The sequence below is a fragment of the Aythya fuligula genome, chromosome 3 (genome assembly GCF_009819795.1).
Source record: "Aythya fuligula isolate bAytFul2 chromosome 3, bAytFul2.pri, whole genome shotgun sequence".
Lineage (NCBI taxonomy): Eukaryota > Metazoa > Chordata > Aves > Anseriformes > Anatidae > Aythya > Aythya fuligula.
This window is the reverse complement of record NC_045561.1, coordinates 23,733,081-23,746,910: the sequence shown is the minus strand read 5'-3', so window position 1 is coordinate 23,746,910 and position 13,830 is coordinate 23,733,081. Positions and strand designations below refer to the sequence as shown.

The following is a 13,830-nucleotide window of genomic DNA, read 5'->3' as shown; positions in this document are numbered from 1 at the left end:
AACCCAGCTTGTCTCCACTTCTTGCTCTTCTTTGTAGTCCATATGAGAGCTCTGAGAACTAAAGCAGATCCCTCCCAACTGCAAACACCATCGTCACATCGTGGGATTAAACATGACCTGAATAAATGAAAAGAGGTACCACTAGCAGGCTTAATTAGAGCCAGGTGAACTGTTAAAAGGAAATAATTTAATTGACAAATGCATCATAAGCAAATCCATAACATAAAAGGCATGTTTATTGTGAAAAATAATTGCATGACTTTTTGTTCAATCAAATACTGGTCCATAGATTGACTTTTCACAAATTATGTGTACTGTTTGATCACTGAATCTTTTTCTCCCTTCCCAATTTGAAAGAGTGTAATCAAGAGAGAAAAGGGAAGAATCAAACTACTTGCTATTGCTTTCCCCACTGAGCATATTCTATGCTCAGATATATTCTATATCTTACAAGACTAAGATGCTCAGAGGATTTTTCAGAGAAAACAGGTAGTAAGGAGGCAGATCTGAGAGCTGGGTAATGAGCCTGGGTGCTCTGAAAGTGGCTTTGGATCTGTAAGTAAATGTATCTCTGTCTGGATAGAGTACTGCTAATTACATAGTCTGGTCTTGGACTCTGTCCCACAATAACATCTCCGTGGGTCACGTTTGGCAGGGAGGTAAAGAGAGGAGATGTGGAAATGAGTCTGGCAGGAACTGTTAGCATAGCTTCATCAGGAGTGCAGGTGAAATGTCCGCATTTTATTTAAGGTATTCTTACCTGAATTGCTAGCACAAACATCTAACAGCTTTTAGTGCCTCAGTGTTTTTTTTTGTGTTGAGTGTCTTTTACCTAAGAAACAGAATTCAATTTCTCTCCCTCACCTATGGCTATATAAGCAGAGAGTAGACTTTTCTGCAATGTAAAGATGAAACACTTCTGTAAATGCAGTAAATTCCATTGTACGTTCATTTCAAATTCCTTCCACTGCTGCTAAGGTTTGGTGTGCAAATTTCAGGCACATTCAGTCTGTGTAGCAACTACATGCAGTTTCACAGTATGGCAGGAAACGAAAGGTGTAATTTAAAATGCAAACAAGTCATAGAAAACTTAAATGCTTCCTTATCTGCAGATAATTAATGTTCTGTTCTACAGAGTTGATCGTTAGAAGACTTTCAGATAAAAAACACTAATTCTTAAGAAATAAAAAAGCACCTGAAATGTCACTGTGAACTTGGTTAAAAATATTACAGAAAAGTGGAATTCTGTTTTGCCATTATAAAGATGATATAAATTTTATTTTGTCATCTTAATTTTACCATTATTATTCATAGTATCCTAAAGCTTGAAAACAAACCACATTTCAAAATTATTATATTTGTCTTAAGTAGGAAATACACAAAGGTGAAATTAGTATGTTATCATCATGCGTCTATACTCTGTAACATTACAGTGTATGTGGTAAATTAAAGCTATGCATAGAATTTGTAAGGTTTCAGTCTCTTGTCTGTAGTGATAGAAAGGACTATATTTTTCATATGATCTACGTTTGTGAGTGCTTCATTTATGACAAAACAACTTGTTTTGTAAAATTATGCATCCTTGTGTTTTTTCAAGAGTTACAAAAACAAGGCAGAGCAGAAGCTTTTGACAAGAAATGTGAATTTTATCACTTCAGATAATCTGCCTTTTAATTACATTAATAATTTTTAATAATTAAAAAAAATCCACATTTAATGTGAAGAATACCATTAATGTTGAATGAATTTATTTGATGAATTCTTTTAAGTTGGAATTTGTGAATAGGATATGCTGCTAACATTTAAAGAATAACATTCTACCCCCAAAAAAGTATTGTTTTGTTACTAAAACAAAGCCATTATATTGGCAATATTGTCAGAATATTTTTTGTATTGTTTATGATATAGATTGACTAAGATATTAATACTGTAAAGTGTAAGTACATGAGTAAAAAATGCATGTTCTGTCTAAGTGGAATCTGCTTCAAGTTTTATAGTAAATCATAAATAGATAAATAAATTACATAAAACAAAACAACTTCAATAAAACACCTATGTGTCTTAAATAATGATGCTTTCTTAAGACTGAATCTTAGGTGAGGTGAATAAAACCATGTATCAATGTTTCTAACTTCAGGTTATTAGTTTAAAGCAAGACTAATAACCTATGTGTTTTCTTAGTTTGACTAATAGGACTGGCAGTTACAATAGAAATTGGAATTTATTCCCTAATACATTGTGAAGATAGGTAACTTTGATTTCAAAAGTATAGGTTTTCTTTAAATAAATAAATATTTTTACTGTAACCTACAGAGATTGAAAAGCATTTAGAATTGTAGTTTTTAAAATTGAAAAAGCTTCAAAATGACAGTGGAATATAACAGGAAAAAAGAAAAACAACAAAAAAGAAACCTTATTCATTTAATTGTTTTTTTTGTTTGTTTGTTTTTTTGCAGTTTTTTTTTTTTCCAAATCTTATTATTGACATTACTAGTAATAATCTTAATATTTGAAATATATATGATATTGTTACAACTATCATGTAACTTCTGAGTTCTACCTATAAAAGCAAAAACGTGATACTTCCTGCAAGTTTAGTATACTGAAAGGGTATCAGTCATTTCATTTAAGGAACTGGTTTGTTACATCTTTCATATTTTTAAGGACTTTGTGTTTTTAAGTATATCAATCCTCACAGTTCTTCCATGAGCTCAGTTGTATTGCCATAGAAGTAGAAGAAAGTAATGTGCAACAAAGTTCTTTAAGAGATTAGTGGTATAACATTAACATTTAAAATTTGAGAGAGACATTTTGACAAGTAACATGCTGTGAATCAGATTTTTGTTGCTGAAGGATTGTCAGCAAGGTTTCATCTTTCCTGTGTATATTTTGAAAAGCCAAGAGAATCAGATGTTCTTGTTTTGCAAGCCTACAGAGGCATGCTTTTAACCTATGCAATGAGGGGAATGAACTTTTCACTGTTGTCTGAGTATGGCCACATCGTTCCTCATGATTAACTTCATTTGGCTGAAGAGCAGAATTCAGTAGTATACAAAAGTAACAGTAAATGGAATTATAGTGAAGACAAATCCATTTACATATACTGTTGCAAATATAAGGTTCTCTATGTTGTCAGTGAGTATCAAAAAGATTCTTAGAAAATACACCTTAGGGGTTCAGGTCTGACATCATGCATTGTATGTGTTCTCTTCCATTGGGACCAAGGGAAAAAGTGTCTTCTTTTTGATTGCTGACTTTTGTACAGCACGTGAAATACAAATACTATTTAATGGGAATGTTTTTGTTATGTATTTATTAAAGAGTGGTGTTTCGTCTCTAAGTATGAAAAAAAAGTCATCGGGGCCAGTATTTTGGAGTAATTAAGTTTTTGTAGAATATACATATTACTTCTGTACTACGGTGCAAAGCAATGATTCTTGTACAGATTGGTCAAATAAAGTCAGCCTAGCTTTGTAATAAAGTACTGTCCTGTGGTGTATATGCAAAAAAGTTTAAGTCCTTTGGGCAAGGCTCTGTGATATAAAATTGAAAAGCTGAAAATTTTTAATTCACCATAGTAAGACAAACCTTTGAAGCAAATATTTGGAAGAGACTTTACCTAAAGTTGTGGGTTATTGGTGTTTGTTTATTTTGATTTGTTTACTTCTAATGTTTGCTCTTAATAAAATATTTTTGCTATGGCTGAATTGAGAAAAATAGGTTAGAGCTTTAGACTGATGTCCTGGAGAGAACCTCAAAATACCATCCACTTCAGCTTCTTGTACTGTGGCAAGACCATTAGTACCTTGACAGTTCATCTAGGTTCTTCAAAATCTGCAGTTAAGTTGCAGTCCTTCCTAGCCTATTCTGGTATGTCACTGACCTTAAAAGGCTTTTTGCTATTATGAAATCTTAGTCATTATATTGAACTTAGTATATTAAACTACATGCAGTGTTTATAGAGGAAGAAAGTGAAGAGTTATAAAAATAAACTTATGTAGACAGATTATTTCAAACAAATGGAAACCTTGGGTCTAAATATTACATTTCCCACAGTGAAACTACATTATCAAAGTGACCTATACATACTTTTACAGAAGGATTGAGTGTAGATCTATACAGAGATGAAAAGCACTCTGGTAGCACTGTAATGTCATGAGATGAAAGCTTTGTTGTAGCTAAGTTTCTATTCATGTTGTACTAATTAGCGGCTTTAGTGTTAATGTTTCACAATTTGACATGTGATCGTGAAGCTTACATTCTTAGCAGGTAAAAATGCAACTTATTTTCTTGCTCTTTTTTTGATGAGTTAGCATTCTTCTTGAATTTTGACCATGTAACCAGGAGAAACAAACAAAAAGTTAGATTGAACTTGGAGAAGTGCCTGTTGTATTTTAAATTCTGGGGCGGCTTATGGACTTGTCATGAAGTCAGGTTATTTACAAACACCTGCGAGTATCCTGGAATGCCTTGTTTAAAATGCTGAAGAGATTCTATAATCTGAACAACCAACTCTATACTGGAGAAAATACTTTTCAGAAGACATCTAATGATACTCAGTATCCCTGATTTCAACTTTGCCGTGCAATCAAAAATCCACAGTTGTTGATCTAAGTCATAGCATCATGGAATCATAGAATATCCCAAGTTGGAAGAGACCCATAAGGATCATCAAGTCCAACTCCTGATGGTCTCTGCTGAATCTACCTTCCCCAGTTTCTCTTTCTTCTTCTTGCGTTTCCACATAGGATCTTTGTTTTCTTTCAAAAGAAAACTGACAAAATATAACTGCACCTTCTTCTCTTGTGGACTTTTTTGTGGACTTCTGTTTTTTGAATGACCACAATCAAATTAGAGACCAACACTTTGAACAGTATCGGGCTGGCTGTGTTTAAATTCCTGGCTCAACAAAACAATATGACTAAGCACCATAGGGATAACATGTTAAATTTTTGAAAGGCTAGAAAACTTAAGTAAGATCTGCAGTCATGACAGGCTGAGGTTTTCAAGTGTATGTGCAGTGTGTAGTCTGAATCAAGTTATCTTTCTTTTAAACTTTCCACTTTGTAATCTCCTGTTTTGAGAGTGCCAAGAACAAGGGAATAAATGCATACTTGTAATTCATTTTCAGCGATTTACAATTTGTAACCCACTTGAAATTTGTTCTTGGGATTGAGTAAAGAACTACTGGAGAAAGAACCAAAGATTTAAAATCAGAGTTTGCAGTTTGGTGGATGAAGTCAGAGAATTTTTTTGAGGTCCTTCTTTAGTTTTAAGAACACATTTGCTAGCACCAGTGAATGTTTCCTAATGAGGAAATTGATTGCTACTGGAAGGTTCTGTCAAACTTCTTGGAAACGTTTTGTTGAGAAGTAGTTCAAATGTCAGTATGAAGGATCTTGTAGGCTGATCGCTTCTTTTCGTAGGTACCGTTTCTTCTATAATTTGAGATTCTGTAATGCATTTGGGCTTTATATGTCAAATTAAGTTACTTGCTTTTAAAGCTAACTTTTATCTTGATGAGGATTTGTGCAATTTAGGTTTTAGTACTGATCTCATGCTCATGTCAGCTGTTGCTGGAAATGATAGAGACATTTGGAATCAGGAATAATCAGCTTCACAAAATCATCATGACTCCTTGAAAGAGTGCTGTCAGATTCCCAAATGAGTCAAGCCATATTTGAAAAATCCGTGGATCCAATTTACGTGTTTTTTAGAGAGTCATAAAGGGACGCGCTAATGATTCAAAGTTCTTGGCTGCCAAGCAAATTGCATGCCATTGGCTAGATACTGTCCAGTTTCTTGTTTTAATTGGTACAACTTGGGATGCTGGTGCATGAAAGCAGGAAGTTAAAGTAGAATAACTGTGATATGATTAGCATGGCAGTGTAGCAAAAGTGTATTTTTTTGCTTTTTTTTAATGCCAGGAATGAGGGGATTAAAAGGATAAAAGTGAATATTAGAAACTCCAATCAAAGACGTGAGAATGTGTGAGAGAGCTGAATTTTTTGGAAGCTTGTATGGTGGAAATTAATGCATCCCTTGCTGACTTTTAGGATGGCATTCTTCCTGTCCCACCCAAAATTAAGGTTCTATTAGAATTCTGTAACCATGAATCAATTAAATTTCTTGTAAGCTAATTTATTCTAGAGAGAGTTGATTTTTCTATTTACATGTGTTCTGTTATTTTTCTAGTCACAACTTCTCAGTCTAGAGAATAACATTTACAAAAAATGAATAAGAATCTCCTGCATTTTATTATCTTCAAAGTTCCACTAGTGCTTTCCATTCTTGGAAAGTAAAGGATCCAAGGTTTAATGTTCTCCAGGATGCTAACAAATTATGTTACAAGTCTTATCTTACCTATTGAAGTAAATAGGGACCATGAAGGCTGCTTTTCATCTTCTTTAATTATTTCTTCTGAATGATGAAGCAACAGAAACACAAAATTAAGACTTACTTTAATTCTGGGCTACTTTAGTCTTTGTTACTTGTGAACCAAGTATATATTAAGGAATTACATTTCTTATTGGGTGACTGAATGGAATTCGTTATTAAGTTGCTTTTCTAGTTTTCAGTGTGTTATTCTAAAAATTAACTTCCCAATAACATACTTGAATAGAATGCACAGAACTTTTTCTTTTGTTTTATAGGGTTGTGACTCTCAAATGAGCATGTCAGAAGTGTCCTGCAGTGAAAGCACCTCCTCTTGTCAGTCTCTGGTGCATGGCTCAGCTCCAGAAATCCTCATTGGCCTCCTTTATAATGCTACAACTGGAAGATTATCAGCAGAAGTGATAAAAGGCAGCCACTTCAAAAATTTGGCAGCAAACAGACCACCCAGTGAGTGAAAATCTTTTTTCATTCTAATGCCTCTGTACTGGTGGGGATCTTGGTAGTAAGGACTTCAGTCCTATCATTTAGTCTTACCCAATCAAAATGAAATAGAGCAATCATCAACTAATCTGTTTCATGTTTTATATTTCTAGTCAGTTGGGAAATAGCAAAAATCCGAAATTCAAAATATTAATTGAAAGTTGACAAGGCTGCTTTAATTTTTCATGATGACTGAGTAATAAATTACCTTTATCATAGTGATTAATTGCTAAATTACTAATGCCTCACATCATGGGCCAAGAATAAAAAGTTAGTGTTTAAAGAGAAAGTACATGCCAGCAAATATTAATCTAAACACTGTGAACAGTTACCCTTGTTCCTAGAGGGTTTGATACTGCGGCCTTTAATTGCTTACGTGCCTGTGTATACGTGGTAGTAATATATTTAATTTAGGAATGTCAATGAAGACAGCATAGAAACAAATGGAGACCTTTGGCATATATACTGTACAGAAGGAAGATTTATAATCAGCGAAGACTTGAACTGCATGTTCAAGCATTTGTTCAAAAATACATTTGTCTGAAATAAACTTTTAAATTTCAGCCAGATGGAATGTCACACACAGAATATTTTTACTGTCTCTAATTCTTTGAAAAAGCTTGAGAAATTTTAGTAATGAACTTTTGTTTTCCTTGTTCTTTAGATGATGAGTCTGATTTATATCAGTTGTAGCCAGACACACCTACCTGTTCCTCTTGGTTTAGTCTTGGAGGCTCAGGTTTTAGTCTATCTTTCTGTTTCTAATCCCCAGATTTGTATGACACTACTGGATTATCCAGTAGGCTTCTGATGTTTTGTAAGTGGTTTTCACATCTCACATTGCGTTCACATTTTAGGAAGTAAGCCAAACAACTTGAGACTGATGTTCTCTTTCTTTCCTGACCCATGTTTTATTCCATTCATTAATTACGTTTGGCTCAGCTACACTCTGCTCTGCTTTCTGTATACTTTTCACACTGATGGAGCCAGAATTCATTAATATGGCCAAAGAAGGAAAGCCAAAGAAGAATTTCAAATACTTTTATATAATTAGGTAGCTGCCCTGGAGTCACCTATTTAGAGACAAAGCATAGAAATAGATGAGGAAAGCCAAGAAGAGCCACAGACACTGGAATCTCTAGGGAAAGTCAAGTTTTTCTGAACATTTAGAATATGTGAATTAGTTGGGAACAGGGAGTCCATGCTTGTTTTGAAGACAGGTATGTTTATTCCCCTGTAAGTTGATTCCCAAATTTTGCTCTAGTGCTAACAGTCGCGTACACCACCAGGGTCAAAAGTTTTACTTTGAATGCAAGAAAGCAGCATAGAACATGACACACAACTCTGTAATAGCATGTTCTGTCTTCTTTTTGGAGAGTAGGTTTTCTGATGACAAAAGTTTCCAAATAACTACTCTTGTGTGTTACCTTCTGTCATCCTTTCTGAAGGATAGGAGAAAGTTTTGATATTCACAATAATAACAGTGCACTTCTGCTTCTACATATGTGGGTTTAGAATTTTCTTTCTAGAAAGATGGAAACTAATGTACCTTCTAGGTCTGGTAAGACAGTGCACACAATATTGTGGAATCCAAATTTCTTCTGTTGGTTGTTTTGTGCACCCCCACCAAATGAGAAGAATTTCTTGTGAATTCCTGGACCCAGATGCATGCAATTGCCATTTCCTAACTCCCTGCCAAGTGCATTGTGACCATATAACAGCCATTCTCTGTGATACCATTTCCATAAAATGAAAACTAAGGCCCAGGAGGTTGATAGCAAAATGCTCTGACCACATTTGTTGTTTGAACAATCAGTGCTCCAAAATCTTTAGTAGTGCTGCAAAGTGCATACACGGGTCAGTTTTCATTCAGGTCTTGAGAAACTCCAATAAAAAGGATAGCAATTTTTATTTCTCACAAGTGATCCTTCCTGTATCCTGGATCACAAAGCTATGCAATTTTTGTGAAATGCTTCTGCAGCAAATAGGATTAAGTTCTTCATTTCTGCTTCTTGGTAGTCTATGCTCCTCTGCTGCATATTTTAAATTTTATTTAGTAACTCATTTAGGGACTTATACAAGCAAATAAGCTAAATCCTGCAAGCAGTCAAAGCTGGTGATAGAGTCTGTCTTTTCTTTTTGTGACAATTAATATTTTGTCTGAGAAAAGAAGGATGCTTCTTAGTATCTCTTAACATTTTGTTGAAAAGTTTTTGCATGTTATATGCATGCATGCGTATTTGCACACACACAAGATCCATAAATATATGAATTTTAACAACTGAGATCTTTGCATTTAAATAGAGAGACTCATACATTAATTTTGGATGTAAGCATCCCTCAGCTTTGGGTAGACTTTTAGAGTAATTCTTGTGCCCAACTCCTTCTACTCAAGAAGTAAAGTGTTAAAATAATGTAGCTGTAACTAATACCTAAGGGCACAAGAAGCTTAGTTTGCAGGTCAGTGATTTTTCATTTTATTGCTTTTAATGTATAAGTATAACCACCATGTGCAGTTTTTCTTAATATGCTGGAGTTTGCATGAAAAAGCGTAAGGGTTGATAAAATGGATACGGTGATTTTAACCCAGTCTTCTGTAACCTGATCATCTGCATGATTCTTTCTGTGTTCAGTGTGCTTTAGAACCCAGTAGCTGTAAGTGCTAAGATAACCCATTATATAAGCAGTGTAATTTGTTAAAGATTACACAAAAACTGCACAAAATTGTCATTTCATGAAATTTTACCCAACGATCCTTTTGTTCAATCCTTTTCCTGATATATGCTGCTAAGGTTTTGTGCTCTTCCACTCCAGTGAATAGTGTTTCCTCTTAAACTCTAACCTTTGATCCTCTCTCACCCAGCTATTGACATCTGGTCATTATTTCTTTTACTGCTTTCCACCCCCTGTTGTCAGATGGACTGTTCTGTTGTCTAAAACACTTGATAGGTGGACAGGTTTATATAATCCGAGGTGAGTTCCTGTAGACACTAATTGGATGTTGTCTTTTTCATGCAAAAGAAAACTTGCCAGCAGTAAAGCTATACACGGCTGCCTACCTTATTGGTTTATAACAGTATATGTTTATTATTTGTGACACTCTTTAATGCACAAGTTGCATTTATCTCTGATTATGGATGATGGGATTTCAGGATTTCAGTGTACCTGCATAGTGAAATTATGCAATGTTTCTTTTTACAGAAACTTGAATTTTTAATAATATTATTCACTATTATTCATGGCAGGAATAAAGAATGCAAAAAAAAAAAAAAAAAAAAAAAAAAAGATTATTTAATAGTGGCATGTTTCTTAAAATAAGTTATAACTATGACTTCATAAATGCACAACTTTCTGCAGGAGCATGGCTTGATGCTTCTAGTCAAATGAAAATAGAGCTTTAAAAATAAGTATTTATATCCAAATACTAACATTCTGTGTATGCTAGCCACACTCACTCACATCAGCTTCCTAAATGTACTTGCTAAGAGCACTTTAAACAACCATACTGAATTGTGTAAAAATGATTTCTGTAAAGGCAAAGTGTATTCCTTCATGAATCTATAAATTAGTAATTTTATTTTTTATTTTGTAAACTTTCCCTTTTGAATGCATCTTGCTATGTTTTGGTCTTTAAAACGAATAAAATAAAGCCCAAAATGAGAACCACATCCATGCAGAGATTATTCTTAAGCATTTCATCCTGGCTGTTTTGATATCATCACTGCATATCAACTTTTTTCTTATTCTTTTTCTCTTCATTGTCTTTATTCTACCTCATTCTTATTCTCTGAAAATTCAGTGGTATGCTTTACAGTGTTGTGGCTAGTTGGAGCTTGCTAAGTGTTAATTTAAGTTTGTTTTGAACAAATAAGGGGCTTGATGGGAAGAAGGATCATGAGGTATACCTTTAATTTAACCCATTTACATAGTACTGAAGTTAATTACTTTGTTATTGTGTTTGTACTGTTTTGCTTAATTGTCATCTTCTTCATGTGTCTAATCTAAGCTGTGTTCAATCAGCCTGGTATACACCATATCCTTGAGAATCTTGTAAATATCTCATTATCAAAAAACGTTTGTTCTAAGACTTCTGATATTCCAAACTATGATTTATTTTTTAGATACATATGTTAAGCTAACACTGCTGAACTCCATGGGGCAAGAGATGTCCAAATGCAAAACTTCAATCCGTCGAGGACAGCCAAATCCAGTATACAAAGAAACCTTCGTTTTCCAAGTTGCACTGTTTCAGCTTTCAGATGTGACACTCATATTGTCTGTATATAATAAACGCAGCATGAAACGAAAAGAGATGATAGGGTGGATTTCCTTAGGTCTTAACAGCTCAGGAGAAGATGAACTTAATCACTGGACTGAGATGAAAGAATCTAAAGGACAGCAAGTATGTAGATGGCATACTTTACTAGAATCTTAAAGGACGGTACAAAGTGCGGTTGTGGTTCTAAGGAAATTTTGTCTTTCAAGATGATCATTATTTCCGGTCACAGTCTACAGATCTGTTGTGGAAATGGAAAATGAGATCAACATTCCATTTTAAAGTGCACAACATGCAAAATGGCGGGATTTAATATATAATCGTCATTTAGTATCAGGCACATCCTTGGTGTTAGAGGAGCCTTGCTATATGCAAACATGTTAGCAGTCCCTCCCCTAGCCACCTGATGCTGTATTCATTTGGGTTTGTTTTGTGTTTTACAATTCAGTAATATTTTATGTGAGGTTCTCCAAATTAGCGTATGCTCCTTCTTGTGTACTTTTTGTAGTGCTCTTACACTGTAGCTTCTGACCTGCCTGCATTCAGATTAAGGGTCAATAATTTGCACTAAAAAAGAAAAAGTTGATGATCTGTAAAGAAAAAAATCAACAGTGAAAAACACCACCACAAAAACCAAGCCCACCAGTGGAGAAGAACATTTAGTAATATGGCATATATGAATATACTGTTGTTTAATGCCGAGTTTCTTTCCAGGAGCTTAGTACAATTAAGTTTTCATTTTTGATATCCAGTTGGTTTGAAAAATACTAGCATTTGGGCATCAGGTGAACTTTGACATAAAATAAATGTTTCTTCAGTCTGTGACAGGAACGAGCTCTCTATATGGCATAAATTGGGGTTTTCCCTCTTGCCTGTACTTCTGCCTAATCCAAAGAGACCAGATCATTAGTTTGGTCCCTTCCAAATCTCCTTAGACAGGTTGTACTGTAAAACTATGTAACTTTCTGTTGAAAGCACCTCCTGTATTCGTGTATTCCAATGTAGGAAGCTCATAGAGCACGATTTTACTAAGATATTTTTTCGTTAAAAAATATATATATATATATGTATTTCTTTAAAATGTCAGCAGTTGGAAGTTAGGTTGAAAGACTGAAGGAGGTGGAAGCAGTTGAACTGCTCAGAATGAATGAGAAATATTGTGACTTCTGTTGGAATAGACGTTCGTTTGAGTCTTTTCTGAGCTGTGTTAGGGATTACTGTATGCCCTTTGTTGGAAGTACAGGTCAGACCAGAATTTTTTACCTTTCTTCTTGGAGAAGACAACATTAGTGAGTTCTTTTTTTTTTTTTTTTTTTTTTTTTTTTTTTTCCCCCAAGTGATTTGCCAGCAAATGAATTAATATTCACACCCAACAAAGAAATTTTCCTTGCTTACATTCAGGTTGGGAACAGCAGCTTTCAAAGAACAAAAGGAGCCACAGTATCACAAAAAAAGTTTACCAGTGAACACTTCTGGCTTCCACTAAAATTAGGGAAATATCTGTGCTTCTGAGATTCCTATTTGTCCCAAATATTTTAACTGGAATCACACTAACTGTCCGACTGCTGAATCCAAGTCAGATTACTGAAATTGTGGATTATTGAGTAAATGTTATTTTTTTAAAATGCTTCCCAATTCAAATACTGTCTTTGCCTGTAATGACGTCTCATTTAAAATTTTAATTGTTGCTGTATGGAAAGCAAGCAAATTTGTTTTTCTTATAAATGATGGTGATGTCTTACTGTTTTTTAGCACTTGGTGGGTAGAAGACAGAAGTTTTGGATACTATTGAGAGAATTAGTGGTAGCCTAGACCATTATCATTAGGACAATTTATATTTTTTTCTCTCATATTTCTTTTTAATACCTTTGAACCATCCTGGCTTTAGGGTATATAGTCAAGTACAGTGAGATTGGAGACAGTGACTATACTATACTAAAGACGTTTCATGTGGTTCTCAAATTTTCATACTACTTAACAAGTTCACTAGGGCCTTTTTAAAGACTACTGTAATTCCACTTCTTAGTTTATTTGGTGCCTTCCAAAGGGTTTATTTGCAGAGCCAGGTTTTCAGATTTAAAGGTTAACAGGCCTGATTTTCAATCTGTTATTACATTGCTGCTTCATTTACAGAAGCTTTATTTATTAAATACGAATAATCCAAAAACTCTTTAACCAGGAATGATCTTGCAGTGCTACAAGTTGTCTCTTTTAGTCCTTTTTGTTGCTCGGTTTGTAAAACGTAATGTTGAGTGTAGAATTTAATAATAATAATAATAATCAACATTAATTTTATATGCATAAGGAAAATGCTCAGATTTTCCCAATCCTTATAGCTTTCCTATGATAGAAACTGTCTTAGAAGCTGATCAAAAGCAACTTTCAATGGATGTGGAAGTGTTTTTACTCATTCTGTTTGTGGATGTTTGAACGCTCTTTCCTAAAGCTGAAACTTGTCTCTTACTGGTTGTCTCTTTGTACAGATTTTGATTTAAAATAATTTACAGTTTTTAACAGTAGGAACTGATGAAGTTAATTCCAGTGGAGAATATATTTAACATTGCCATTGAAGAAATGAGTTTGGAAGGTGCAGCAAGTAACCTCTTACAGAATCCAAACTAAACTAATAGTGTCATGACTTGGGTTTATGTTTGTGGGTTGCATTACTTCAATTTTAC

The 13,830-nt window shown here is 34.2% G+C and overlaps 1 protein-coding gene across 1 annotated transcript in view; it reads left to right on the top strand.

Moving 5' to 3' along the window:
* SYT14 (synaptotagmin 14) overlaps positions 1-12,440 on the top strand; it is an 80,686-nt gene extending 68,246 nt beyond the window's left edge. Inside the window, 3 exon segments of the mRNA XM_032184414.1 lie at positions 6,654-6,843; positions 9,793-9,849; positions 10,998-12,440. Of these exon segments, the coding sequence (XP_032040305.1) occupies positions 6,654-6,843; positions 9,793-9,849; positions 10,998-11,311 (561 nt within the window). The 3' untranslated portion in view covers positions 11,312-12,440.
* The last annotated feature ends 1,390 nt before the right edge of the window (positions 12,441-13,830 follow it).